General features: G+C 41.9%; 1 protein-coding gene across 1 annotated transcript in view; it reads left to right on the top strand.

Moving 5' to 3' along the window:
* The first annotated feature begins 23,488 nt into the window (after positions 1 to 23,488).
* Positions 23,489 to 27,291, top strand: part of OTUD4 (OTU deubiquitinase 4) — a 41,867-nt gene continuing 38,064 nt past the window's right edge. Inside the window, exon 1 of the mRNA XM_037162362.2 lies at positions 23,489 to 24,112. Within this exon, the coding sequence (XP_037018257.2) occupies positions 23,954 to 24,112 (159 nt within the window). The 5' untranslated portion in view covers positions 23,489 to 23,953. The remainder of the gene's footprint in view (positions 24,113 to 27,291) is intronic.

The following is a 27,291-nucleotide window of genomic DNA, read 5'->3' as shown; positions in this document are numbered from 1 at the left end:
CAAAGAAATCTGTTTATAGCACGAAAGTCATCCACCTGTTCTGCGAGTGTCAAAGCCTTGAAGTTCTGTCTTTTCGAGTTGTTAGGAAAGCAGAGTGAAATTCTCCTCTGCCAGGCAGAAATTCTTTGGTTGTCTCAGAGGGAAGGCCAGTAGCACTTAACTGAATTCCAGGTAGATAATTCTTTCTCAGATTTAAGATCTCAGATTAAAAAATACTCCCTTTTGCCCTGCCTGCTGTAGCTTAGTGGGTTGGGTACCAGCCTGTGAACTGAAAGGTGATGGGTTCGATTCCATGTCAGGGCACATGCCTGAAATGCAGGGCCCAGGTTCCCACTGCGGGGGGGTGGGAGGCAACTGATCCATGTTTCTCTCCCTCTCTTCCCCTCTCTCTGAAAATAAAGAAATAAAATCTGTTTTAAAAAAAACCCACTTCTTTAAGGTCACATCCCTCCTTTGTTGCCTCTTACAGAACCATGTATCTTTCCTCCACAGAAATTTTGTACTTGTGGTTGTGATTATTTGATTAATATCTGTTTTCTCCACTAGATTATGGGCTGAATGAGGTCAGGCACTAACTCAATTCATTGGATCATTTTATCTCTAGCACCTAGTGTAGTGCTGGGTACATAGCGTTCCCAATAAATATTTAGAAATACACAAATGAACAAAAGAATAAATAGCAGGATACAATTTTTCCACAGCCTTCTAGATATATGTGTCCACTTGAATAACAAAATGTGGCTGCCCTTATTATAAGGCTTTGTCGGAAGTAAGCTAATTCTCACAGCAGTCTTCAAGTAGGTACTATCATTATCCACTGATGTGGACATCTAGGCACCTAGAGGCAAGTCACTTGCTTAAATTCCCATGGTCAGCAGTAAGGGCGGAGCCGAGCTCGCACAGTCTAAATGTGGAGTGCACTCTCTGAGCTCAAAGGCCCCCGTGTGCTCACTGTTAGGGGGTTGCTGGCAAAGTGCCTGCTCTTTGGATGAAGCTGCCTCTCTGGAAGTGAAGGCTGGAGGTAGACAGCTGTGGAAACTATGGGTCTGGGGCACGCTTTTCCTGCCAGCTAGACTCTAGAGCCGAGATTCTTCTAGAACTGGGAAACACAGCAGAGCTCTGCATGTTACTTCTGCTCAAAATGGCATATAGATAGTATCAGTGGAGCAGACCTTGACCAGGATGACCTCAGTGACTGGAGGACAAAGACCTGATGCAAATGGAATCTGACTCACAACATGTTTGAGAAGCGTAACATTCTGAGTCGAGCCAACCCTCACCTGGAATAGCAAGCAATGAGGCTTTTGATTTTATCTGAAAGATGTATTCATGTGACCAGGGATTTCAAAACATACTGCCATCAGAGTTGGAGTTCACATTCGTAGAATGCCAAATATGACAAGTGACCATTCCAAAGGTTAAAATTCTTATCAAAGTATATATATATATATATATATATATACATATATATATGTATATATATATATATATATATATATAAGCTGTGTACTTTTGAAATTTTGTATTAAAAAATATTTACTTTAAATATACAATCTGGATGTATTTATAAATCTTTCAGGTATTGGCTATAATTTTTTTGCAAGAATATTAAGTGAGAAAGATCCAATTACTTGTTTAATAAAAGCTTCTCTGTCTCTAAGTAGGAAAAACATTGTATACGAATCTGTGTGGGTGCTTCCATGCACTTTTTGGAGCCTGTGACCCAAGAGGAATTAGGAGTCACCAGTCTCTAGACTAAAACCATCTTTTATGACTTTGCAGCTGAGAAGTAGGCAGTTTAAGGGTTGAACGTATGGAATAGGATTTTGCCGCAAATTTGCATGGGGATAGTCTCCATATGTCTCTCCAGATTCACCTCTCTGTCCCTCAGGCTTTTCTCTGAACGTCTGGCGACTGACCTGTGTGAAATACACCACGACTCTCCTGCTTTAGGGCTCGAGTTGGCTCCTCTGCAGCCCACTCCTATCCCACAACACCTCTCTTTCAGCTTCTAGTTAGCTGACCCTTCCCATCGCCCCTTTAGGCCTAGCGCTGGCCACTGTTTCCTGCTAGGCCATCATCTTTTACTTCCCTCAACCTTGACCACATCTCAGTACACGGTCTCTTCATTATCATCTTTTCAGTGGCCTTTTGACTGTGTTTTCTGTTAGGACCCCAGTAAATACAGGCTGCCTCTCCTCTTTTACTTTACCCAGTCAAGAGGATGTTTTTCAAAGGGGTAAAAAGTAAAGTGAGATACATCACCAAAGACCTGACACCACCCAAAACCTGATCCATGAAAGGAACAATCAATTAGCGGGACTTAATGAAAATTAAAAACTTCTGCTCTAAAAAAGACAACATCAAGAGAATGAGAAGACAAGCCACAGGACGTAAAAACTGTTTGCAAAAGACACCCAACAAACGAATGTTATCCAGCCCTGGCTGTATTGCTTAGTTAGTTACAGTGTCATCCTGATACGCCAAGGTATCTGGTTCCACCCCCGGCCACCAATGAATGAATGCATCAATAAGTGGAACAGCGAATTGATGTTTCTCTCTCTCCCGCTTCCTCTATCTCTAAAGGTAATCAATAAATAAAAATTTAAAAGAAGGAATGTTATCCAGAATATACAAAAAAAAAACCTCTTAAAACTCAACAGTAAGAAAATAAACAACCAAATTTTTTAAATTAGCCGAAATAAATTCTTGATACATTCAACAACATGGATGAATAACATGCTCAGTGAAAGAAGCCAGACCAAAAGGATATATGCTAAATGTTTCCATTTCCTTAAAACTCTAGAAAATGTGTATTAATCTGCAGTGACAGAAAGACTGGGTGGGAACAAAAGACCAGAGAAGGGTGGTCAGAGTGTCCAAGGCACTCTGGAGGATGAGGCATATTTTCACACTTTTGACGTGCTGATGTGCTCACAGGTGTGGAGATGTGTCAAAACATATCAAAGCGTACACCTTAAATATGCAGTTTATCACACGTCAATCATAGCTCAATAAGGCAGCTTGAAAATGAAGACAACACATGATACATAACTTTGCGACTTGTGGTTCTCAGTGAACACACATGCATGATTTTATGTAAAGGGCACAGTGAGGGTCAGTTGTACTCATCAAAATGCTCACCAACAATAAAAAAATTACCTAGTTCAACAAAAAAAGTGAATAAATCATCCTCTCTTTTTTGTTTTCTGCATATTTCACTGGTGTGATAGATCTATAAAGTTTCTCCAAGGTAACCCCTGACTTGAAACTGGGAAAACTCGACACTGTTAATGGAAAGTCAGCTATTTCATAAGTTTTGTTGTTCTTCTCAGATATTTCTCCATCTCCAATGGGGTTAATTCTACTTTTATCTTAAATTATTTGGAAAAAGAAACACTTATCAACATATACTTTAAATGTTCATAATTTTGATGTCCATATCTCGGTCAAACAAATCTGAGTCATTGCTTTGATCGGAGGTAAAGTCTCCTAGCTGTAATTTACTCGGTAATAAAAAGGGACAAAATGATATCTACAGTTAGGATTTTCATGGAGAGTAAATGTGATGATTTATATAACGTACCTACTATGTAGAAGTACTCAACAAACATTAGTTTGCTTTCTCGTGTTCTCTAGGCAGATTCTTCTAGACCAGTGCATAATCTGCTATATTGGCACTAGCAAGACAGATGGGATGTTGCAGGTAATCTTGGAGAGGCAGACAAGGCTTTACAGGGGAGGCCAGTGGGGCAAAGGCCCATATATTCAAGGAGAGAAGTCAGATCACCTTGGAGACAGGTGAGCTGGTCCAACACTTTGGTCCAGCTAGCATCCACCAAGAGCTTCATCTGAGAGAAGATTTCCTCCACAGCATGCCTGGGAAGACAGAGCATGGCAGCTGTATAGACCCAAGACCACAACAAGATCTCAATGCAGTGTGACCCAGAATTGTTACAGAAGCCCCTGGAATTTGGGGGCACAGAGGCTGGTGCCTGAAGGAGCCTGAGCCCCAGAGACTGACCAGGGCTATCAGCGAAGTCCAGGCCAGGAGGCAGGACAGGAGAGGGCCGGCAGTCTGCTTATAAACCAGTCCTAAATATTTGAGTTGCAATGAATCTAGTAACATCTGACATCAAAATCAGAATTTCTCTGCCCTGGCTGGTGCAGCTCAGTGGATTGAGCGCGGACCTGTGAACTAAGGGACTGCGGTTCGATTCCCAGTCAGGGCACAAGCCTGGGTTGCAGGCCAGTTCCCGGCAGCAGACTCACAAAAGGCAACCATACATTGATATTTCTCTCCCTCTCTCCTTCCCTTCTCCTCTAAAGGTAAATAAATAAAATATTTTTAAAAAATCAGAATTACTCTCCCAAACGAAAGATAATATATAGGTGGAAGAGAACTTAGGGTTTCATTGGACTTTTCATCAATGTAATAAAGTTTGTACCCAAATGGATAAGAAATAATTAAACAAAAACCCTTAGCTGGCTCTAGCTGGAGGCAGATATTTGAATACATTACAAAGAGATACCAAAATATATGATAATAAGAAATTAATCATAAGAGATTGTAGTAAGATTCTTAGAGATAAATTCTATTTGAAGGTAGTGGTACTTACACTTCTTTGCCATAAATAGTCTGTGCTGTACACACGTGACGCAGCATTCAGGTAGACAGACTTGAGCAGAGTGACAGCATAAGCCAGGTACGGAAGGTCACCCAGAGCAGAGAGTCCTGGGTGTCTAGCAAGAGACAATTGTAGGGTAGGATCTCACCCCCAGGGGGACCTTTCATCCCCTAGCATGGTACTGGTCCTGCAGTTTAGACCCCCTTAGAAGAGAACCGTGTGGCTGGAGTACAGTCTCACTGAACTCCAGTGAGCCCTTGCGTACGAGCCCTTGCATGACCGCTTCCTTAAGCATTAAGCCCTCAGGGCAGTGAGGGCTTAGGAAGGACTGCAGCAAGTGATCTTAGGAAAAAAGCCTCGGGTCTGTTGAGCACAAAGACAGAGTTTTGGTCAAACTACAGATAACATCTAGTCCTCTGTTGTGTTTCAGCTCCCGGCCTAGACGAGCAGCAAAACCAGACGAACATCAAGATCAGAGGTGGTGATTAATGACAACCCCCTTACACTAGCACCAACCAGTCAGTAGAGACCACCACCCTGAAAGGAACACACCCGGAAAGCTGATGAATATTCCATTGAGATCCTCACCTTTAGAGAACAGATAAAACTCCTTAAGAAGGACCCAGTGAACTTGTTCCCTTCCCCTGTCCCTCTCTCTCTGTCTCTCTCTCTAGCACACCTGTGCCTCCCCCCTCCCTCCCTCAGGTACTTTGTCTCTGCCTTTCTTTCCTCCAGGCTCCAGCTGCCCTTCTTCTGTCTCTGTAACTTGTTTCTTTAACTTGTTTCCATGCAGCCCAGCTGGCTCCCTTCTTCAACAGCTCCCTTCTTCTACCTCTGTGATGTTCTAAATAAACTTGCACTTGTATTTCAGTCTTCACTCTGAATTCTTCCTTAGCCAGAACTCAAGGACCGAGGTCTAACATCTGGTGCCATTCTCCATTAACAGAGGTAAATAAAGACAGACAGAGTAATATCATTGAACTCAGAAACTACGAGTTTGGTTGAAGCGAATACTGTCTATAATCAAAAGAAGCTGTTCTCTGTTCCCAGAACAATTAAGTACTTCTGGTGCTTTGAGACAGACTTACATAAATGAGTCAAAGATGACCTCTTGTGTATTGGCCCCTGGGTTGTTTGTTTTTCACTGCAGGCTGCGACTCACTATCTCAAAAGCCCCGTGGTGCCAAACTCAAATTTGTATACATCCAGTTATTTTTAAAATAGCCTGAACAATCAAAATTTTAGCCACGTTGTATCTGCCTGCTGTGCATACCACCAAAACCTCACCCAACTGCTTTGCCCATTGATAAGACAGGGCCTTGCGGGGAGGTAAGCCTCCAAGCCGAGGCTACCAGGGGACTCTCTGAGCTGCTTCCCTTTCGACTCTCCCCTGGGAGTCCGCTAGCTTCCCTCCCCCTCTGGACGGTGGCCCTCCACCGGCAGCCTCCGGGTGGTCTCCCGCTGTGAGGGGCTTCCGCTCCCGCGCAACCTCGAAGTGCCATCCAACAAAGCGCCTGTGTTCCCGCTTTTCTCCGTCGTCCTTTTTCTCGGTCAGCCCCACATTTCTGCAGTCCCCGCGGAGGCTAATCACCACGTCCGTGGAAACGTTACAGAATGCTGCCAATTAAGATGAAGGTACAACTGTAGGAAGAAGCACTGCGAAGTACACCTGTTGGACAAAACTCAGCTGCGTCCATTTGAAACGAGTCCCCTTCTGTGTTAAGGGATTCACGAAGCAGACGGCCCCTATCTGACAGCTAGAAGGGCACTCAGAGAGGCTGGGCGGCGTGAAAGTGTTTTATGCAAAGAAGGGTGGGCTAGGAAGCTACTGACAAAAGGAAAGGAAGGATTACTTTTAGACCGGGACGTCTTGGGGGGGCGGGGGAAATGGCGAGGGTTTTTATCATGCAGATTGCCTCTTCTTTCTTTGGGGCTGGGTGGGGGGGCGGGGGTGGAGACCCGGGTTGACAGATTAACCTAGCTGGTGCTGGACGAGAATTTCCAGGCCGGTTGGCCAAGATCACATTTCTGGGAGAAGTTGACGTTGCAGAGTTAGATCTTGGTGAAATCTCAGTTTGGTGCTAAATCGCTTTTAGTATAAGTGATGCCATTTGGGGTCTGTGACTTTCTCTTTAACACATCTGAAGTTTAGTGGTTGTAATCTGAGATTGTTAAAGAGAGAGAAGGTGTAGGATTTTGCAAAGATTCGAAAGATGTCAGTTTGGGCTAAGTGACCAAATAGGTTTCACACAAATACATTGTTCCTATTTCCTCCATACATTCAATGAAAATGGACCATGATCTTCATTCTGTCGTTTACTAGTTGTGCCAACTTAAGCAAGTTTTTCTCTTACATCTCTTTGAACTTCCAGTTCTGTGCCAATAAAATGGAGATAATTGTACTCACTGTGAAGTTATTCTGAGGCATTGTGAATATTAGCACCTGGTACCTAATGGGTTTTCCAGATTTGTCAGTGCTCCACCCTAGATATGTTAGGAGCATTTTTTCCTTTACAAGGGTTCAAAGTACTATGGCATATGGTAATACAGGTCATTAATCTTTACCAACAGGGGGAGTGTTTTCAGCAATAATTTACTAAAGAAAATGCTAATGGTTCAAAAGGTAGACATGGTCCAAGTCACTAGTTCATGAAAAAGGTTATTCTCATAGCGCCACCCGCTCTGCCTAACCACCCCCTTGCCTTAAAAGAGGTCTTTGCACAATCATGTGAGTTGAAGAATTCCCTTCTGGCTTTCAGTGATACTTTGGTTTCATTTGGAAGACAATGTGCTCTAGTGGCTACTCAGAACAAAGATCCTACAGCCAGCTGATTCAGGCTTTAGCCCCGAAATCACCCAGACTGAGTGCTGAGCCCCTGACAAACCCTTTGACCTCCCCAGCCCTAGTCAGATTCAAGACAACAAAGTGAAGTGAGGTGGGCTGGAGTCAGGTTTCCTCTTCCTAAGAGAAGAGCATCTTTTAAAGCAGTGTGAGAACTTAAAAAACAAATGCAAACTACCGGTAAAGTGAACTCTGAATGCAGTAGCAAAAAAATGAAAATAGAAATATTATTGCTTCACAGCAAAATCCAAATGTCTGAATAATGACATTGGCAACTCCCTATGCCCTTCACTGCTGGATATTCGGGCATCCGTGATGCCAAGCAGAACTGTAGATCTTGATATCTGAAGTGCTGATTCAGAAAAACGAATGGAAGGGATTCCTTACATACATAAAAGAACTCCTTTCCATGTAAACTTTTACCATTTGTAGGAGACGATAATCTGTTTTGCATAGGACCTCACATTGAATTTAAAAACATTGTAAAAATTTTGTTCTAAAGCTATTTAATCCAAGCAACAACCTAGGAAATGATTTACTTGTAGAAAAAAGTAGGAGGTGAGAGTGTAATCCGGCTGGAGCCTGCAGACTGAAAGGGGGCTTAGGATGTCCAGCTTCTATGTTGCTGATTCACCCGGCATTCTATGTCCCAAATAACATTTGGATCAGATTGGAAATCCATCAAGCTGTCAAAGGCTACCTATGAACACCCATGAATCTCTGCAACACATACTTAAGGATCTAATGCCATCTAAAGGAAGCTGTGGCAAATTGCAAAATAAATACATGATTTAAAACTTTTCACTCTGGAAATGAACATAAATGAGATGTTCTTAGCTTAATATCATTAATAGCAAGCCAATTGTATTAATTATTAACTTAATACTATTAAGCTAAGAACAACAAATCCTGTATTGATTCTGTTGGGGAGGGAAAAAATAATTTTCCTTCTACCCTCCTAAATTCTTCTGGCTTGTCTAATAATATTCAAATGACATACAGCAGATTAACAGGAGAAAATTGCAGAAGAATTTCACATAAACATGGAAAGTCCAAAGAGCAAGGCGAAACGAGGTATGCCTGTCCCTCTGGACTAAAGAGAGCGGAGCAGGGAGCCTGGGGCTTCAAATGGAAGTAAGGCAGTTCACAGGGAGATGAAAGCTTATGTTTAGAAAACAAATGTTTGTTGAACCATCTTGAAACAAGGGGGTAGAGAGAGAACTTTGAGCCATGGGCCTTGAGAAGCTCCACCCTGTCTGTCACACCTGGTTCACATTAAACTCTGCTTATCTGTGAAGACAGCCTCCTTCTGCAGCAGGTCTTCTGTGTTAAAAGTCTTTTAGGCTTTTAGGGGGAAGGTCAAAGTTTTCTTTCTAGTCTTTTCTTTTCCTTCTTGACAACAATCAGCTTAAAATAATGAATATCTCAAAAATGCACACTTTGAGGTGGCAAACTCTGTTCACCCTTAATTCCATATAATACCTGTTAAAGTTAATGAAGATTTTGTCCCAAAAGCTTCATAAGCAAAATTAAAATCCCACATAAAGCAAAATTAAAGTACAAATAACTACTGAAGAGGGAAAAGTGTGAGTGTGTGTATGTTTGTTTCTGTATGTTTGGCATTATATCAAATAAATATAGTTAAAACTACACAGAGAAAATTCTTCGTTTCTTAAAATATTTTATTTAGTTAGTTTTAGAGAGAGGGGAAGGAAAGGAGAAAGAGTGGAAGAGAAACATCAGTGTGTGGTTGCTTCTCATGTGTCTCCTACTGGGGACCTGGTTTACAACCCAGGCATGTGTCCTGACTAGGAATCGAACTGGCAACCTTTTGCTTCACAGGCCCATGCTCAATCCACTGAGCTACAATAGTCAGGGCTACACAGGGAAAATTCTTTAAAATTTAATGCTGACTAGACAAAACGTAGAAGCAACCCGAGTGTCTGTTGACAGATGAATGGGTAAACAAAATATGAAACAAAACGAGGTGTACACCTGCGATGGAATGTTACTCTGCTTTCAAAAAGGAAGGAGATTCTGACCCACGTTCAACCTGGAGAGAGGGAGTTAGTGTTTAAGGGGTAGAGGGTTGCAGTTTGGAAGGGGAGCAAGTTTTGGAAATGCCTGGTGGTGATCGGTGCACAGCCATGTGAATATACTTAATGCCCCGGAGCTCTAGACTTTAAAATGGTAAATTTTAGGTCATGTAAATTTACCACAATAAAAACATTCAATCCTAGTGTGAGAGGAATGAGATGCATTAACACACTGCTGATGGAAAAAGAAAGGGATGTCATATTCTTGGAAAATAATGTGAAAATATGCAGCAAGAAATTCTCATATGTTTATATCCTTTGATTTATTACTTCTATATTGAGGACTCCATCCAAAATATACATAACAGAGATATGTTCAAAGAATGATGTACAAGGATGATCATGAAAGCCTTACTTATAATAGAGAAAAGTAGAAAACAGCTTACAAACCCTGTAACGGGAATAGATAAATAAAGTATAAAGGACATATGTAGATTAGTGTGTTGCAATTATAACTATGTTTATGAAGAATACTTAATGACATGCAGAATTAAGTGGAGAAGAAAGGATTCTTATTGATTTTTGTTAGTGTATTTTACAAACATTCTAAGAATTCCTCTCTGTTAATTGGAAAAAATGTATATACACACAGTCAAAATAAGAGTGGAATTAATTTTCTATTTGAAATACATTATAAAGTTGTTATTATTTAAGCAAAGCCTCAGAATAACTCATGTCGCATTATATTAATAGCAAAAGCCATATTCCGTTTAACTTAACAAGAAAGCCATTGTGAATGTTTAAGGCTTTTGTTGAGATAGAACTAGTCCTTTATTCCACAGAAAAAAATTATTTGGACATTCAAGTTTTTACAAAGTTGCCACTAGGAGAATCCACTACAACCGGAATTATAATAGGCCCTTAATAGATTAAGTTGTATCTGTTATGAAACCACCATCTGTCTTTGGCTACCATTAAACTTTGCTGGAACTTAAATGGCACAATACAACTTTTAGATGGATGGAATGCTTGTTTTGTTCCAATAAAAATAAACATTTTTTGGCTCTGTGCTAAAGATAATGTTTTAAAATAGTGATTGCTTTAATCGTTTTAGTAGACTAAGTATTGGCGATACAGCAGTGAACAAAACAAAAATCCCTGCCCTCCCAGAACTTATGATCTAGTGAGAAAGAGACAAAACAAGCTAAATAAATAGGTAAAATGTAGACCATGTTAGATCATGATAGGTGCGATGGAGAAAAATAAAACAGAAAAAGAGAATAGAGAGTTTGGGGTGGGAGTGAGCAGGGTGATAAGGGAAGGTGACCTCGGAGGAGATATAAAGGACCTGAGGGAGCAAGCCATGGATTGGGATGTCTGGGTAAAAGATGAAGGGCATTCCAGACACATGCAAAGGCCCAGAGGTGAGAGAGTGCCTGCGTTGGGGGAAAAACACAAGGAGGCCCGTGTTCCTGGAGAAGGGTGAGCAGGAATAACTTCAGAGACTTTCAGAGATCAGAGAGGCAGAGGAAGCACATACAGAACTTCCTTGCAGACCATGACACGGGCTTTGGCTGTTGTCCCACAAAAGTGCCTGTGAAGCCTGGAGACATAAATATATATTTGTGGTTTTAATTTTTTTACAGATGGAAGATGTCTTGATAGCATGATATACATTAGCTGATGTTTTCAGCCCTTATGTACACCCTGAAATGAGATGGTAGGCCATGTGGACAGTCGCCTGGATGACACGCCTCGGCTCCATAAGCCCCACCTTTCTTCAGGTCAGCCTAGAGACAGTCCATGGTGAAAGCGAAGGAATCACACAGCAAGTGGAAAAGAAATAGCTGCACACTTTTCCAGGCCTCTGCTTGAAAACATCCTATTGGTCAAATCAAGTCACATGGCTGAGACCAGGGTGGAGTCCTCCGGCAGAAAGTCCCACCCAGAACGGGAAGGCACAGCAAAGTTAGGAGGGCTGGGAAGGGGTGAAGAAGTGGGGCAAATGATGAAGACGCTGCCTGGTTGGGAGGGAGTTGCTGCAGGTTTCTGTCCTTTCTGAGGCAGACAACAGCCTAAGGACCCGTGGTATGGAGTACCAATGCTAGCATCTAAAATCCACAGTCAGGCCCTGACTGGTGTAGTTCAGTGGATTGAGCATGGGCCTGCGAACCAGAGGATCACAGTTCGATTCCCAGTCGGGGCACATGCCTGGGTTTCAGGCCAGTTCCCAGCAGGCGATGCACGAGAGGCAACCATACATTGATGTTTCCCTTCCTCTCTCCTTCCCTTCCCCTCTAAAGATAAATAAATAAATAAAATCCACAGTTCCTATGGAAAGTGTGGTTCTCAAAAATAGAGAGAGCCCTGGGAGGAAGGTGCAGAGGATGATGAAACAGAATCCTCCGAACAAAGTCCTCACGAAAAGAGGGCTGCGAGGGCTGCTGAAAGAGAATTAAAATTACAATGAGAACTCTGAAGGACTTTTATGAACAGTGCAAATGAACTAGGAATTCAGCATATTAATACGAAAAGAAGATGTTTAGAGTTGAGACTCAGATTACGGGCCTGAAGATCAAGTGAAAAAAATCTCAAAGCATGGAACAAAAATACAAAGACATGGAAATCATTAGGGACTGAGAAGAAATTTGAAAGATCGGTCCAGAAGACCCAACATATGAATAACAGGAATTCCACAGGGGAATAAAAAGAAATAATAGAAAAAAAAGTCAATTATTAAACATAGCAGAAGAGTGTTTCCTTGAGCTGAAGAAAGACATGCGGACCGAAAGGGCTCACTGAATTCCAGATGGTTTTAATAAGAAAAGACACATTCCTAGGCATATTCCGGTAAACTTGAAACTCCAAGGATTTTGAATAAATAAAAGCTTCCAGTCTGAAAAGAATTTTTATCTACAAAGGAAGAAAGACTTCAAATCTGTAATATCAGAAGCTAGAAATCAGTAGAATAATATCTATATACTATTAGAAAAAGAACTGAAACTCTAGGACATTTTACATAGATTAAAAAAATAACTGGCCAACAGGGGAAGAAAGTTATAACCAGATTCAGAGAATATATCACCCCTATATTTAACCTGAGAAAAATACTTGAGCAATAACTCTCACCAAACAATATGTAAATCAAAATAGTGGCCTGAAGCATTGAGCAGACAAGAACAATGACCATGCAGCCCACACAAACTGTTGCTGAAGCAAAACCTCAGGAGCACACATCTTCCCATGGTCCCTACCCTGCGGGGTAGACCGAGACTTCTGGCTGAATCAGCTTGCCGGAGAGGGACCCCAGCCTTTGGAATTTGAGACTTTTATATTGCGTTATTAGGGAAGTACCAGCCTCTCCACCCTACTACCAGGAATGATGAGAGCCCGGGACACAAGAGCGATATGGCCGGGCAGACATTTGGTTCTAGCTCCATCCTACCAGCTCAGCAAGGACTCATTTCCTGACGTGAACTGGGGCGTGGAGTCCAAGCCTTGAAGCTACATGATGCTGTGAGCTGGCGGCATGACTCAGCACCTTAACATTCCTCGGCTGGGTGAGCGCTGATGGTTACGCTGGAGTGATTGATGCATTCTCTGGTGTGATCGGGAGAGAAAAACCTGGTCTAACGCTCCTCATTGGCCAGCGCCTTCATGCCTTGAGCTGTATTCTGTTTCCACGGAACTTTGCACAAAGCTTTCTTTTTCTGGAAGACCATCCTGCAAGGGGATCTGTTTTATACAACTTAACCCTCACCTGTTAATGACACCCCCAACAATTCTGATCCCCAAGTTTGGCCTCTATTCTTCATATTTCCCTCTGTCACAACCATTGGGGCAGTGAGGCTCATCACTATAGGTGACACTAGAGGTGACAAGGAATGACCTAGCGTGAGCCCCAGAGTACAGATAAGGCATACTCAAAGCAGTCAGAGGAGGCCACTTGTGGAAAGAGCCTGAGAGGCACACATTATCCAATCTGAAATAAACAGCAAGGTCAGCATCTGTGGCTGCAGCTCAGGGGTGGAGAAAAGGCTAAAGAGGACCAAGGTCCTTGATCTTCAAGCCTCTTCTGATGACAGGATAGCCCCGTGTTTGCTAGAGAGAGAAAGAGCCACTCTGCATGGCTCGGCTACCAGTCTTTTTTATCTTTCATCTCTCATTGCTTCTAGACCCTTAACTATAGTTAGATGCCAGCATGCCCCGGGGGCAGAACTGCAAAGTCTGATTTAGGAGGAAACAGCTGCATCCTAACATAATGCAGCACAATAAAGGCTAGACAATTATGGGCTCAGGTCCCATTGAATAAAGGTCGTTAGTCACCCAATCAGGTAAAGAATCCCAACTATGAAGGCGCTGGATGAGAACAAGAGAATTATGGAACGGGAGGTGAGGGAAGTAATAAAATATCAGCGTTGGTCTTGTACTAGTTATAGAAATAAGAGTTGTAACAACTATGCCCCCCCCTTTTTTGGAAAAAACACACACAGTATCTATATTACATCAATCTATCTACCTACCTACCTATTTATCTACTTATGTATTTGTGCATACAGATATACAGCAGATTTTCCCCCCTCTTATTTCAGATCCCCCCCACCCCCGGGACCTTACTCTTCCCCACTATGTTGCATGAGAATTGGTAGTGCTTCATTTTACAATGGAGTTCACAGTCACCGGGACCTTGAGGTGCCACATCAGGGAGGACCTTGATAAAATGGCTGATAGAGCTGAGGTCTCCCCTTGCTGAGAAGATGTCAGTCTCTTTGTTTGCAGAATGGATAGTTGCTTCACACCGGGCAGAGTCACGCAGTTGCTCTTCTGTTGGTCTAAGGCTAAGAATGGATGCTGAGTAGCAACAAGGTCAAATCCATTCTCTGCTCTTCGGATGCTCTACTCTCAGTCAGAGGGTTACTACATCTCCCATTCATTTCCTTCTGCCCCTGGCTTCAAGGTAGGTTCAGCCAATGAAAGGCACTGGCAGGAGATTAGGGGACTGGAGAAGGGGAGATGGTAAATTATTTCTAACTCTGCCTAGCACAGACCCTCAGAAGTTTTCACGTCAAGTTCTTGGTTTGGGTTCCTGCCACGCAGCCCATTCTGTCTCAGCTCAGTGGTAAGCTGAGTGTCCCCCATTTTAGGCCATTTGCTGGACTTTGGTAAGTACACCTCCTTTAGTTTTCCTTCTGCCCTGGGGTGGTGGTTGATGCTCTGTTGCTGATATCTGGGTTGCCTCAGTGTCCTCTGCCTGGCTTCTCAGCTTTTCTTTTTAAAGACTTTATTTATTTATTTATTTTTAGAAAGAGGGGAAAGGAGATAGAAAGGGAAAGAAACATTGATGTGAGAGATGAAAGACACCCATCGATTTCTGTGTATGCCCCTCACTGGGGACGGAACCTGCAACTCAGGCATGTGGCCTGAGTGGGAATCAAACCAGTGACCCCTTGATTTGTCGGATGATGCCCAGCCAACTGAGCCACTCTGGTCAGGGCTGGTTTCTCAGCTTTTCCATCACTGGTTGGTGACCACTTAATTTTCTGAATTAATATCCCGTATTCCAAAGAAATTTGAGTGGTTTCTGTTTTCCTGACTGGACTCAGATGGAAACATATATGGACGTCATTATAAACGACCTCAAACTCTTTTGGAAGTAGATAGTAGTTTTAAAAATAACAGATATTAAGATCATGTAAATACTTGAAATTTTAGCACAATCATCTCTTTTAAGTCAGTTATTATTAATTTTATAAAATATAAAAACTTTGTCCTTTTGTAAATAATAAAGCCCTTCAATATATAATGGTGTTATTATTTACATGAAAAAGGTTGAGTATTTTTCTCCTGATGTGGCAAAGAAATCACCTTTTAAGTTTTAGTCTCTTGATTTACACAATGTATGTAGATAATCTTTTGTTGGATGAAATTTCACAAATCTATCCAAAGAAGTCTATTGCTCAAATTTCATATTTAACAAGCCCTAAATATATCCTTCCAGGCACTTTTTCTTTGTAAAATTGCATGTGAAGTTGCAAATAATCCAGATGTTACTGATTTGTTTATAGTTAAGTAATCAGCATTGTTTGGTATAAAACATTTGAAGGCCTATGATGCTTTTAAAATATCTTTATCCTTTGAAGACCAAGGTTGAATACTGCCAAGGCTAAGTGAAACTTGATCTGCACAAGACTCAAGTTCAGTGAACCTAAGAAATTTTAAATTTGCACAAGGCCCAAAGCTAACTAATGTTTTCACATCTGACTCTTGATACCAAGCCAGGAAGGAAGAGTGGTTATGTGCTTATTTATTTATTTAGGAGGGTGGGGTGGGGGTTGATGGTTAATTCTACTCTTGTCAAATGTTCCTATTCAATCACAAATTATATTTAATGATTTATGATTTTGACCAGATGGCTTTAAGATTACACCGCATTGGCATGCAAGAATGCAGACAATGTATTTGGCTTCTATTCTGAAACAACTTTTTTTTTCCTGATCAAATGAGATAACCAGTTGCCAAATAATGCCTAAACATTGTTTTCCACTTATCCCATTTTAGCAAGCTGATGTACAGCCAAAGGTCTTTGAAGAATTTAAGTATATGGAAAGAAGAAAAGGCCGACAGTATGTCAGAGCGACTGAACACAGGTTTTTGAGGCAGTGAAATGGGGGTGTGGATCCCAGCTGTATTAGTTACATGAGTGCCCTCCTGTGTCAGTGAAGATAAGAATAGTAGCTGTCTCATGGAGCTGTGATAATTAAAAAGCAGAACATATGTGAAGAGCTGAATATATTTATTGCCTGGCACATAACATATGTTCACCTAGCTATTGCTATTTTTTCTAATTATTATTTATTTATCTTTAGAGAGGAAGGGAAGGAGAGAGGGAAAGAATATCAGTGTGTGGCTGCCTCTCCTGTGTCTTCTGCTGGGAACTGGCCTGCAACCCAGGCATGTGCCCAGACTGGGGATTGAACGGCGATCCTTTGGTTCGCAGGCCCGCGCTCAGTCCACTGAGCTACACCAGCCAGGGCTGCTATTGCTATTTTGGCACATTATTCAGAACAAACTTCTTCCACGTTAGACAGTCTTTTGGTATTAAGATGAAAGAGATGATAAGACATCTCTAAATGTGGGTAGAGCCAGCAAAACTTTGCCAGTCAGTGAACAGCTTATTCACCTGTATACATTTTTTTAAATTTTGCTTTACTTTTATTCATTTCTTCAAATAGTACATTTACATGGTTCAAAATTCAAAAGCTACTAAAAATATACAATGAAAGAACTCCTTTTCATCCCTGTACCCCAGTTACCCAGCTCTACTCCTTATGAGGCAGGCATGCGCAACACTTCTAGTGAATCCGTACAAGATATGTTCTGCACAGACAAATAAATATGATCCCTTCCTTTTACATAAATAGTAGCATGCTATACAATTTGCTTGTGACTGTACTTGCTATTTTGCTTTAAGTATATTTCTATCATTCCAATATCAATGTGGCTGTATAGTTTTCCATACTTTTTCACCATGGCCCTATTAATAGAAATTAAGGTTGTTTCCAGGCTTTTGATATTACAAGCAATGTTCCAACAAATAACCTTATCTATGCATTTTTAGCATATATGTATATGCTATACAAATCAGGGTACATTCTGTATGTCTGAAGGACGAATTCCAGCAGAGGACCTGCTGGGTTCAGGAGTATGTGTAATTGTAATTTTGATACTTATTTGCAAATGGGTCCCCATAGAGATCACACCATTTCCTAGACCAGCCAACAATATATTGTAGCTGGATGTTTAAAAGTCCATTCTCCAGGCAGTTACTGCATATACTCTGAGCCCGTTCTTTTTTCAGAGTTAACCTCTAGGCGGAGGCATATCGCAGAGAGATTTCTTTTTGTCTCCACGGTGACACTTACCTATTTAGAAACCTCAAATTATTATTCCTAGGTTACAACAGCAAAAGCTCTGGATTGGAACATTCTGCCCACTCCATGTTTTAATTGGGAAAGAGATAAGAAAAATCCTCATGGGCAAACAGTGGCACACATACTACTTGCTGTGCCTGGGGATTGTTCAGTTTAGGCATTTTCTCAGTGTGTATTTAGGGGTATATTTTTCTGCTCTCTGAGATTCTTTTCAATTTTGCCCTCTAGCTTCCTCTAGAAGGAAACTCTTTTTTTTTTAAACTGAAACAACATGGAAGAGGGCAGAGTGGAAGCCAGGAAACTGTGGTTTTGCATTTAATTTTCATGCCTCTAAGTAGAGAATTTTGCTATTTTCTGGTGTGGCTCTTGATGACTTACATGTATTTGAATTTCTTTTTTGCTATTAAGAATTAAGATGGTAATAAACAGTGTTTTCCAAGGAGTAAAATGCATCTACTTATCTGACTTTCTTTTTCATTTCAGTAATCAGAAAAAAAGAATTCAACTGAGCTACCGGAAAATCTCACAGAAGTGAACACATATACAATTCTTAGTGTTACTGGTTACCGGAAAAAGGAAAAAAAGTCCCTCTAAGGTATCCTTCAGAAACAGCACAAAGGTATGCGTGTTCCTGTCACTTGGGGATCCATATGTGAAAATCTGCCCATTTGAAGAAAGGACTTGATTGGCTGTGAATGTGTTTATTTGCAACACTGAACCGCTCATTTGTGAATGTGTGCCCATCTGCAGATTAACTGTCTTTTGCATGTGAGCTAAACCACAGGAAGGTATTTCAAACAAAAGGTTTCTGAGGGCTTAAGCTTCCCCAGAATCTCCTTTCCCAGTGTTGACTTTAAATTCAAATTTCAACATTAAGTGATGCCTGATTCAATGAATCTAGCTTTCTGTTGTTTTTTAGTGAAGACTTCCATCCTTTCTGTTTCTTTATTGGTATAAAATTAGTCTTTTAGTTCTAGATGACTTGTAATTTCAGTTCAAAGAAAAAGAAAAAAAGCAAAACTCTTGTCTATTGTGTGATAACTCAAATCAGTATTTGCCATATCAGAGAAGCAAACCGTGACTGATGTAACAAGTATTTTGCTTTCTTTTCTGTTTTGACATCACAAATAGAGCCGCTGAAACATCTTCTGATTGCAAGTAATCAATACAACACTACCAATCTTTTCAAGCTTCTCTCCAGGAACAGATGTAGAGTTGAAATGTGAACTACAGCAAATGAATCTTAAGTAGATTCAGTCTTTCTGTATCTTTATAAAGGAAGAGGTAAATATTCCTGCATGTTACAGCTAGCAGGGCAAAGTATAGTATTAACCAGAGTCCAGCCAGGGGTAAACATAGAACAAAAAGAAAAGAAAGAATGAAAGAAATAGACAAGGAGGGAGGGAGAGAGGCAGGGAGGAACGAGGACATCAGGTATTTTAACCAGGGAGATTTCATGTAGAGACTTGGTGATTCAAGAGCTGCGGGACTGAGAAAACACGAGTGGAGCACTGGGATAACCCAGAGCCAACAGCAGAAATAATAGCTACATCGAGGTCTGGGGAAACAAAAAGGAAAACAATGGGACTTCTGTCCTTTGGAGCTGGGGGTCAGTGCCTACAAGGGCATGCTGCCTGCCTTACCTCTGAGGGGGAGGTGAAGCTGGGGGTGCTGAAAGCTAGACCAACAGGGTCAGGAACAGCACAACTCAGGGGAGTTGTCTCTTCTCTCTTCCTCCTACCTAAGCTCACTTTAGTGCTTCCTAGTGGCGGTATTCAGTAGCCAGATGGCAAAGGAGTCTGGGAAAAGTAATGTGCGAAGTCTCAGTTCTAGCATCAATAGCGAAGCTATGCAAAAGTCAATTTAGTGTCATGGGCTTCGATTACTTGAATTTTTATAGAAAGCAATAAAATTCAGACATTCTTAAAATATTCCATTTTTGAAAAGGATTTTATATTAACAAGTTCCACTTACTGGTGAGTTTACTAGAGAACTAATAAAAACCACTAAGGATATTACATTACTGATTATTTTAATAAATTCTTGAACTATATTTTATGCCTAGTAAATATATTGAAAATATATTAAAAATATATGTTTTCTGCCCTGGCTGGTGTAGCTCAGTGGATTGAGCATGGGCCTGCAAACCAGAGGATTGAGGTTCGATTCCCAGTCAGGGCACATGCCTGGGTTGCAGGCCAGTTCCCAGCAGGGGACGCACAAGAGGCAACCATACACTGATATTTCTCTCCTTCTCTCCTTCCCTACCCCTCTAAAGATAAATAAATAAAATCTTTAAAAAATATTTTTTTCTCTAGTAAAGAGAAAGCCGAGTATTATATCTGTACTAATTAGTGGCTGCTGTATAATAAATTATTCCAAAATTTAGGTGCAAGGTGCATAATGTAACGACCATTTCCTATCTCACACAGTTTCTGAGGTCAAAAATCTCAGAATCTCAGAATTCAGAATCTGAGCTTAGCTGGATGGTTCTGGCTCCAGGTTTGTCGTGAGGTTGCAGGCAAGGTACAGCCAGGGCTGCGGCTGTCTGAGAGTTTGACTGAGTCGGAGGAGCTTCCAAGCTCTCATGGGGCTGTGGGCAGAAGACTCTAGTTCCCTACCAAGGGAATCTCTGAAATTCTGCTTAGGACCTATACCCACTAGCTTCCACCGGAGTCACTACCCAGGACAGAGGGAGTGTGAGAGAGCAACCAAAGTGTCAAAAGTGTCTTCTATATCTTTATCTCGGAAGCGATCGCTTTTGCCCTACTCTATTCTCCTGATCTTGCAGAACAACCTAGGTGGGGGCAATTATAGAAGAATGTGAGTACTAGGTAGCTAGCTGACTACCACATTATCTAAGCTTTTACGTGAAGTGGGGAAGGCTCCAGAAAACCTACCTCATTTTTTTAAAGATTTATTTACAGTTAGAGAGGGGAAGAGAGGGAGAAAGAGAGGGAAGCATCAGTGTGTGGTTGCCTCTTGAGCACCTCCTACTGGGGACCTGGCCCACAACCCAGGAATGTGCTCTGACTGGGAATCAAACCAGTGACCCTTTGGTTTGCAGGATGGTACTCAATCCACTGAGCCACACCAGCCAGGGCCCTATCATTTTTTTAAACAAAAATATTCTAGGTAATGGAAAAAACAGAATAAAGATTAATTCCATCCTGTATGATTATAGTTCTAGTTTGTCCGAGCGAACAGGCTTGAGGTATTATGGACAAGAAGAAACAAAGTTAGTTGACCCATTCGCATAAGATGACTTTGATTAATTTCATTAGATTCTCAAGAGCATTGAGTCTTTCCATTTTTATTTGCTTACAATTTCTCTGTTTAAGGAGTTCTTCACTTTTGCTGGTCAGAAATGGCTTCCTCAAAGTGAACATTTTCATTTCAGATGTAGTTTCTTGAAAGTCAGTGAGCTTCTATCAGTTTTGGTCCAGTTTAAAGGTATAGGATCCTTTAAGTTTGCCTGAATAACAAGCTATATTTGGGGATTTGGCACACAGAGGGTCTGTCTTGGATTAGGTCTCAAAATACCTAAAGGATTTCCTTAAACAGGCCCCGGTCAGATACAACAGGTGTTTTACTTCTAATTTTGGAAGCAGAAGCAGCCAGTTTAGAGTGAGGCTGTTCTGCACTCATTCAGCAGGCGAGGACAGTAAGTAATTTTGCCAAGATATCAAGTGTAGAAAAAAAATGGAAATGTGTTATTTTAATAACAAACCACCTTTTTACAAGATAACGTAGAATTTTGATAAGATCTGATAAAGGCCCCTATTTCCTTAGTATTTAACAATTCGTTTAAAAATATTAAAAGTAGATTTTAATGTCAGGTTCTTTACTAGAATACTTATTGAAATAATTATGTCCATCTTATTTTGATTATACTATTGTCAGTGAATTAAATTTTTGTAATGGAAAATAAAGACATTGTAGAATTAAGGATGCATTTGGTTTCCTTTCTGTTGAAATATTTAAACATATTTGGGGCCTTCAGAAGATGGTGATATTACTTTATAAAAAATATGGAAGCATATTTAAATAAGATTCAAAGATAAATAAGCCTTAAAATAGAAAATGTCTGAAACATTATCAGCCATCCAAAATGAAGTTATTATGCATATAAAAGTAACCTTTTTATTAGAATGACTTCAAAAAATTAAAGCAATTTTTTATGAATTTTTCAATTATAAGATAAAGGTTCATAAATTTTCAAAGGTGAAGCCCCTGGAAATGTTTCTCATATATCCTCAAGATACTCAGCTTTGCAATATTCACAGGACATATACAGTGTGTTTCCCATAAATACACACTGAATGAGATTAGCTTCATAAATTTTTATTGAAGAAATATTAAAATAATGTTAGGAAAGGGATGGTTTTCTTATCATATCAGAAAATCTTGCTTATAAAATGAACACTATAGGATCTACACATTTGAGGAATTCAATATTTAAGCTCTACAGTTTAGATATTACTTTAAATTTTTCTGTGGGTTTAAAAGGCAAGCCATGCTTAAAAACAACAAAAAGGCAAATCCTGTTGTAAGTAGTGGCGAATATCTGTAATTCTTTTCTCAGCAATTCTTTTTGAGTGGAATGAGAAGAGTATACAATGTAAATATTTTTGAAGGAAAGCAACAGGTTTCACTTGAAACTAGCTTTTCCTATGTGATTCCATAACGTTTATTTCTCTGCAACATGTACAAAATTTAATATTGGGACAAGAAAATTTATTTAGATTTATTTAAATTTATTTAAATAAAATTGATTTATTTAACAATAACTTTTGTGGTCTCTAAAAACAGCACAATTGGAAATAGAATCTTTAAACATTAAGAAATACAATTGAGAATCTCCAAGGTGAATACACAGGTCACCAATTGCTTGCACCGAAAGTGGTCAAAACTAATTTATAAAGTTTTCAGTAATTTGGTGGGACTCTTACCCTCTGACCTACCTTATCCCCATTCAGATTTCTTTGATTACATGTCTAAATCGCACGACACCCCACTTTTTCCTTCTCCCCCAACTCCACCTTAGCATCAAGACTGGGCCATGTACTTAATTAGGAAATCAGCTGCTGTTGCATTTTCACAAAATAAAACTATGGAGTCACAAAAACATGTTGGGTTCTCAACATATTCAGCTTCAGAGGGTGGGAAGTTGAGCTGGAAGCCTCAAGCACTGCTGGAAGCCACGGCAAGTCCAGCATATTACCAAGCGACTGCAACATTAAATTTTTTAAAGAAAAAACATTACAACATTCTCTGGCCAGTGATGTCTCTTTGTGCCGGTCTGCAGAGCTAGAGTGGCAGGGTGAACAAAACTGCCTGTGGCATAGCCATCATCTTGCCATGGAGCGTGAGCTGTACTTCTAATAGGAGTCAGCAGTTCACGGCTGATTTATGGACAGTCTGTGTTGGCCAGCACCGTGCCAGTTTCTGCAGCCTTCGCCAATTAGCTCTATTTTCTGCTTAAGCCGTTAAAGCCACCTCCATGGAAACGCCAAGAGAAGAGGCCAGGGAAGCGGGGGAGGGGAGCAGACAGGTGCGCCCTCTGTTCGGGAATACACAAAGGGTCGACCCAGCCCGCCGCCGTGTCCCAGGCAACTCTACTCACGCAGGGCGCGCGCACATCCCGCGCCCCCGCGGCGTAGTGGGCGGCCCGGGGAGCGGCGCGGCGCGCGTAAGTCGCCGCGCGTTGGTTCGCGGGCACCTTCGGCCTGTTCGAAGACGCGGAGCCCGGGAAGCGCGAAGTCGGCTTAGGCGGCGCCCGCGCTGTAGGGATTTGTAGTCCGCTCGTCTCCAGAGCGCCTGCCCCTGGTAGGCCGGACGCGCGTTCCCGCCGGTCGCCTGCCGACTTCCTGCCGCAAGCAAAACTACATTTCCCGGCATCCTCTCCGCTGTCGGGCCAAAATCGACCACAAATTCTGGGCTGCGAGGGTGCTGCTTTCAAGCCAGACTCCCCACCCTCTCCCCGCCCCTCCGGCGCCCTCCTGCGAGGTGGGGAGACGAAAGGCCGCGTCTTTTTCATTCGGTTTCCTCCGCTCCTTGGTGTAGCGAGCGCGGAACACGCAGGCCTCGCATCACCAGAGTCGGCCTCGCGCTCAGGGGGCGGGGTTTCCTCGCTTCGCTGCAGTCGGGAAGAGGAAACTTGTGGGAAAGGCGACCCCTGGCCCGGGTCTTCAGCGGGGCTGTGTGGTCGCCGAGAATTGACTTCTCACTCCTGCGTTTTTATCCCCCCCCCCCCCCCCCCCGCCACCGGGCCCAGGTTCTCTTGGGCGCGCGGTCCCTCGGAGGGTGGCCGCGTGCGCGTAGCCATGCATTAGGTAGGGCTCCCCTATGCGCGCAGAGAGCGCGGACCGCTGCTTCGGGCCGCCGTCGCCTCCTGCCGCCCGCAGAGCCCGGGTCAGAACCGCCGCCCGCCCTAGGCCGGGGCGTAGAGTAGCCGGCGGCGCGGCCATGTGGGGCTAGCCCGCGCCGCGCCTGGCCTGCAGCGGGACCGGCAACATGGAGGCGGCCGTCGGCGCCCCAGACGGCGGGGACCAGGGCCGCGCAGGGCCCCGCGAGGACGCGACTCCCATGGACGCTTATCTGCGGAAACTGGGGTTGTATCGGAAATTGGTCGCCAAGGACGGGTCGTGCTTGTTCCGGGCCGTGGCAGAGCAGGTAATGGGGTGGGGGATGGAGGACCGGGCGGTGGGGCTGGGTGGGAAATGGGTGGCCGGCAGCTGCCTGGGCAGCCCACGTCCCGGGCGGCGCGTGGCCCCGCTGTCGTCACAGCCGCCCATTGTAACGCCGGAATGGGACACTGCCCTGGGTTTGGAAGCTGTAAATCGAAACTTAAAAACCCGTAAATTAATTGGGTGTCGTCCCTCCTGGTGAGGGTAATGAGTTGAGGACAACGTGTGAGGCCTGCCGAGGGCGTGCACTGTTTGATTGATTGCTGGGGAATTGGAGAAATGATATTTTTCCATTCTGTTCCGCATTCACCTTCTCTTCGTTTTATAAGCAAAGCGTTCACGCCAGTAAAGCAAGTGTTTACTAGAGGGAGGTGGTGCACCAGACTTGACTCATAGAACCTTATTTTTTCTCCTGCTGGACTTTGGAATGTGGGTTAGTCAAGTCCGCCGTTGTCCACTTGAATCGAGGGGGAAATGTGCAGTTAGGGAAAACCAGCCTTTTACAAATATAGAATGTTTTTAAGAACTGCAGAGTAAATTCCGCATTTTATTTTGCTTTGCAAGGCAGTGTAGTTATATTAGTAATAATTCACTTCTTAAAAAAAAGTCTGGCGTTGGTAGTAGGAAGGATAAAACTAGGGTTTCCTTAGGCCCTTCTTGAGTGAATTTTCCTGTTAATGGTCAGAATCACATTTTAACGCAGCTGATTAGGAAGCTGTTTGTTTTTTAAAAATTAATAAGAGCTTATTCCGTGTTATATATAACACTGTGTAGGCATGCAGTCACCAAAATCTATCCTATATTAAAAATAGCTGCTAAAATGGATAAAAGTTTCATGTTACTTCCCTGGTGTGTAGTTCATACCTTTTCAGTTTGTTCTCCTTTGGCTTAAGAGTCACTCATCCCCACCTTGGAGTTTTTATATTTCTGTTTTTCCTCACCTTTTCAAATGTTAAATAGCTTCCTAAATTTCTGTTTGTGAATAAATGTTTTATTATCTAATGACCTGTCTGTTCTAATTTTTTCAGTCATAGACCAGCTGTTTATTTTCCATAAGCTCTCTTTTCACATCAGTAGCAAGCAGTTTTTTTTAACAAGAAGAAATTTGATTAAACTGGTACACACCTTTGCATTATGTTGCAGGCATTGCCATTCAAACATTCTGAAAGCTTCCCAAAGCAAGCCCTGCCTTTTTCAGTTCATTAGCATTCTCTCATTTTAAGAAATGTAGGGTGTTCCAGTGTTGCTGTGGGACATGTTCACACCCACCCACCCCAGTCTTCACTAGTGGCAGGTAAACAGTCTGTCCTGTCTGTGCTGTTTCCACATCTCCATCTGTCCTTCCTCTTCGTCTTCCTCAGCCTCCCTGAACTCCTCAGCAACTCCAGAGGCAGAGGGGAAAGGTGGAAGTGAATTATGTATACTGTTAGCTCTAGCAAGAGTTAAGTCAGGAAGAAGGTAGAAACCAATAGAAAAATGGGAAATATAGTGCTTATCTGGAGTTGGATTATCCAGAGATGGTTTATTTTGAAGCAGAAAGGTGTGTCTCATTTCAGTGTTCCATGCCATAGATAATTGGTGAACTTGATTATGCAGAAGCTTTTCTATTATTGAAGTAGAATCTCTGTTTTTAAGTAGAAAAGGGCATGAGCTAATTGTACTAAGAATTCATTGCTAACTGTAGATAAATCCCATTACGAGATAAAATAAAATGTGTTAGGTTAGGCAAAGGGGATTATCTCTTTTATTTACGTCACTCTGACTTGTAGTATACTTAGGAAGCTTAATACCAGGAATTTTTTGGGAAAGGTTAGTTCTTCAGTAGACATGGGCTAAGTATGCAGTCTTCATGGCCAAAGGCAAAGTATGTGTGTGGGGGTAGGGACAAGGGAAGTAACACCAACCTCAGGCTGCCTTTTTAAAATATGTGCAAAGAATTTAATTTTTTGCCAACATTTTCTTCAGTACCAACAAAATAATTTGTTTGTAAGAAAGAGTCAGAGTATGTAATCTAAATGACAGTCTTTGGAGGAAGTGGTGTAGAGATTTGAACTAGGAGTAGTTTTTCCCTCCAAATTACATGATTTAGATAGGCTCTTTCCTTTTTACACTTGGGACTTGGGCCTGCAGGAGGCCTGACCTGAATGAGTGTTGTGGCCATGGAGCTAAAAATAGGGTGCTCTTAGAGGACTTGCTAAGCAGTGTGTCTCAGCCTTTTCCTGCGTCGATCACCATCTTGTCCTGAGTGAATATGGGAAAGTTTGTTATTTTTAGCTTATTTTCATGTATGTAATAATTTGCAAAGATGTTTGTCGTATGAATTCTTCCTGAGTGTCCTTGAACTTGTATAATATACTTTTTAAACATTTGTCAAATAATGGTGCTTCTCTTGCAGTGCTTAAGTTAGTAAACCACCAGCACCCAACACTTTATAGAAGGTGCTGAGAGAGTTTTGCTTCTTAGTGACAGGTTCAGATTCTTTGTTTATAAGGAGAAAAAACAGATTGCCTGCAATTGTTTTTGATGCAAAAGAAACCATTCACTTATGTCTGCCACCTGTTGCTAGGTAAATCACATTAAGACTAGCTTCACTTTGCTCACTATTTGGAAGCCCTATCAAATGACATTCACTTTACTCAAACTAATAATACCTTGATGTATAATGCTGTCTAACGTAGCTTCTGTGAAGTATCGTTAACTGTCATTTGTTAAATTGGCAAAAAACTTGTGTTATTATTTTTATATATGGACAGTTCTTCCAGCGCTGGAAGGTTGTGATATGTAAGGATGCTCTTTAATAGTTACGCTGAAAATCAGCTGTGTACTGAAAACAGTCATTGCTAACCTCACCTCAGACCGTGCATCTTCAATATATTTCAATGTAAAGGGACCTACTAGCTGCGCAGGCAGTTGTGATCTGGTTCTGTGGATGTAAATGAGCCTTGGTTGTTATCCAGAGAGACCTGTGCAGTGTGCAGCTGAGCCTTGCTTTTCCTGCTCATTGTGAATGTAAGGGAGTATCTCTCAACTGGAGCTGTTAACTACTTTTTAAAGTATAGTTGGTATACAGTATTATGTGAGATGTATTAGTTTCAGGTGTACGAGAAAGTGATTCAGTGTTTGTATACCTTACAGGTATACATTGGTCAATATTCATTGATCACC

Source organism: Artibeus jamaicensis, unplaced genomic scaffold, assembly GCF_021234435.1.
Source record: "Artibeus jamaicensis isolate MK-2021 breed Jamaican fruit bat unplaced genomic scaffold, CSHL_Jam_final scaffold_537, whole genome shotgun sequence".
NCBI lineage: Eukaryota > Metazoa > Chordata > Mammalia > Chiroptera > Phyllostomidae > Artibeus > Artibeus jamaicensis.
The sequence above is the reverse complement of the archived record's forward strand: the minus strand, read 5'-3'. Positions and strand labels throughout refer to the sequence as shown.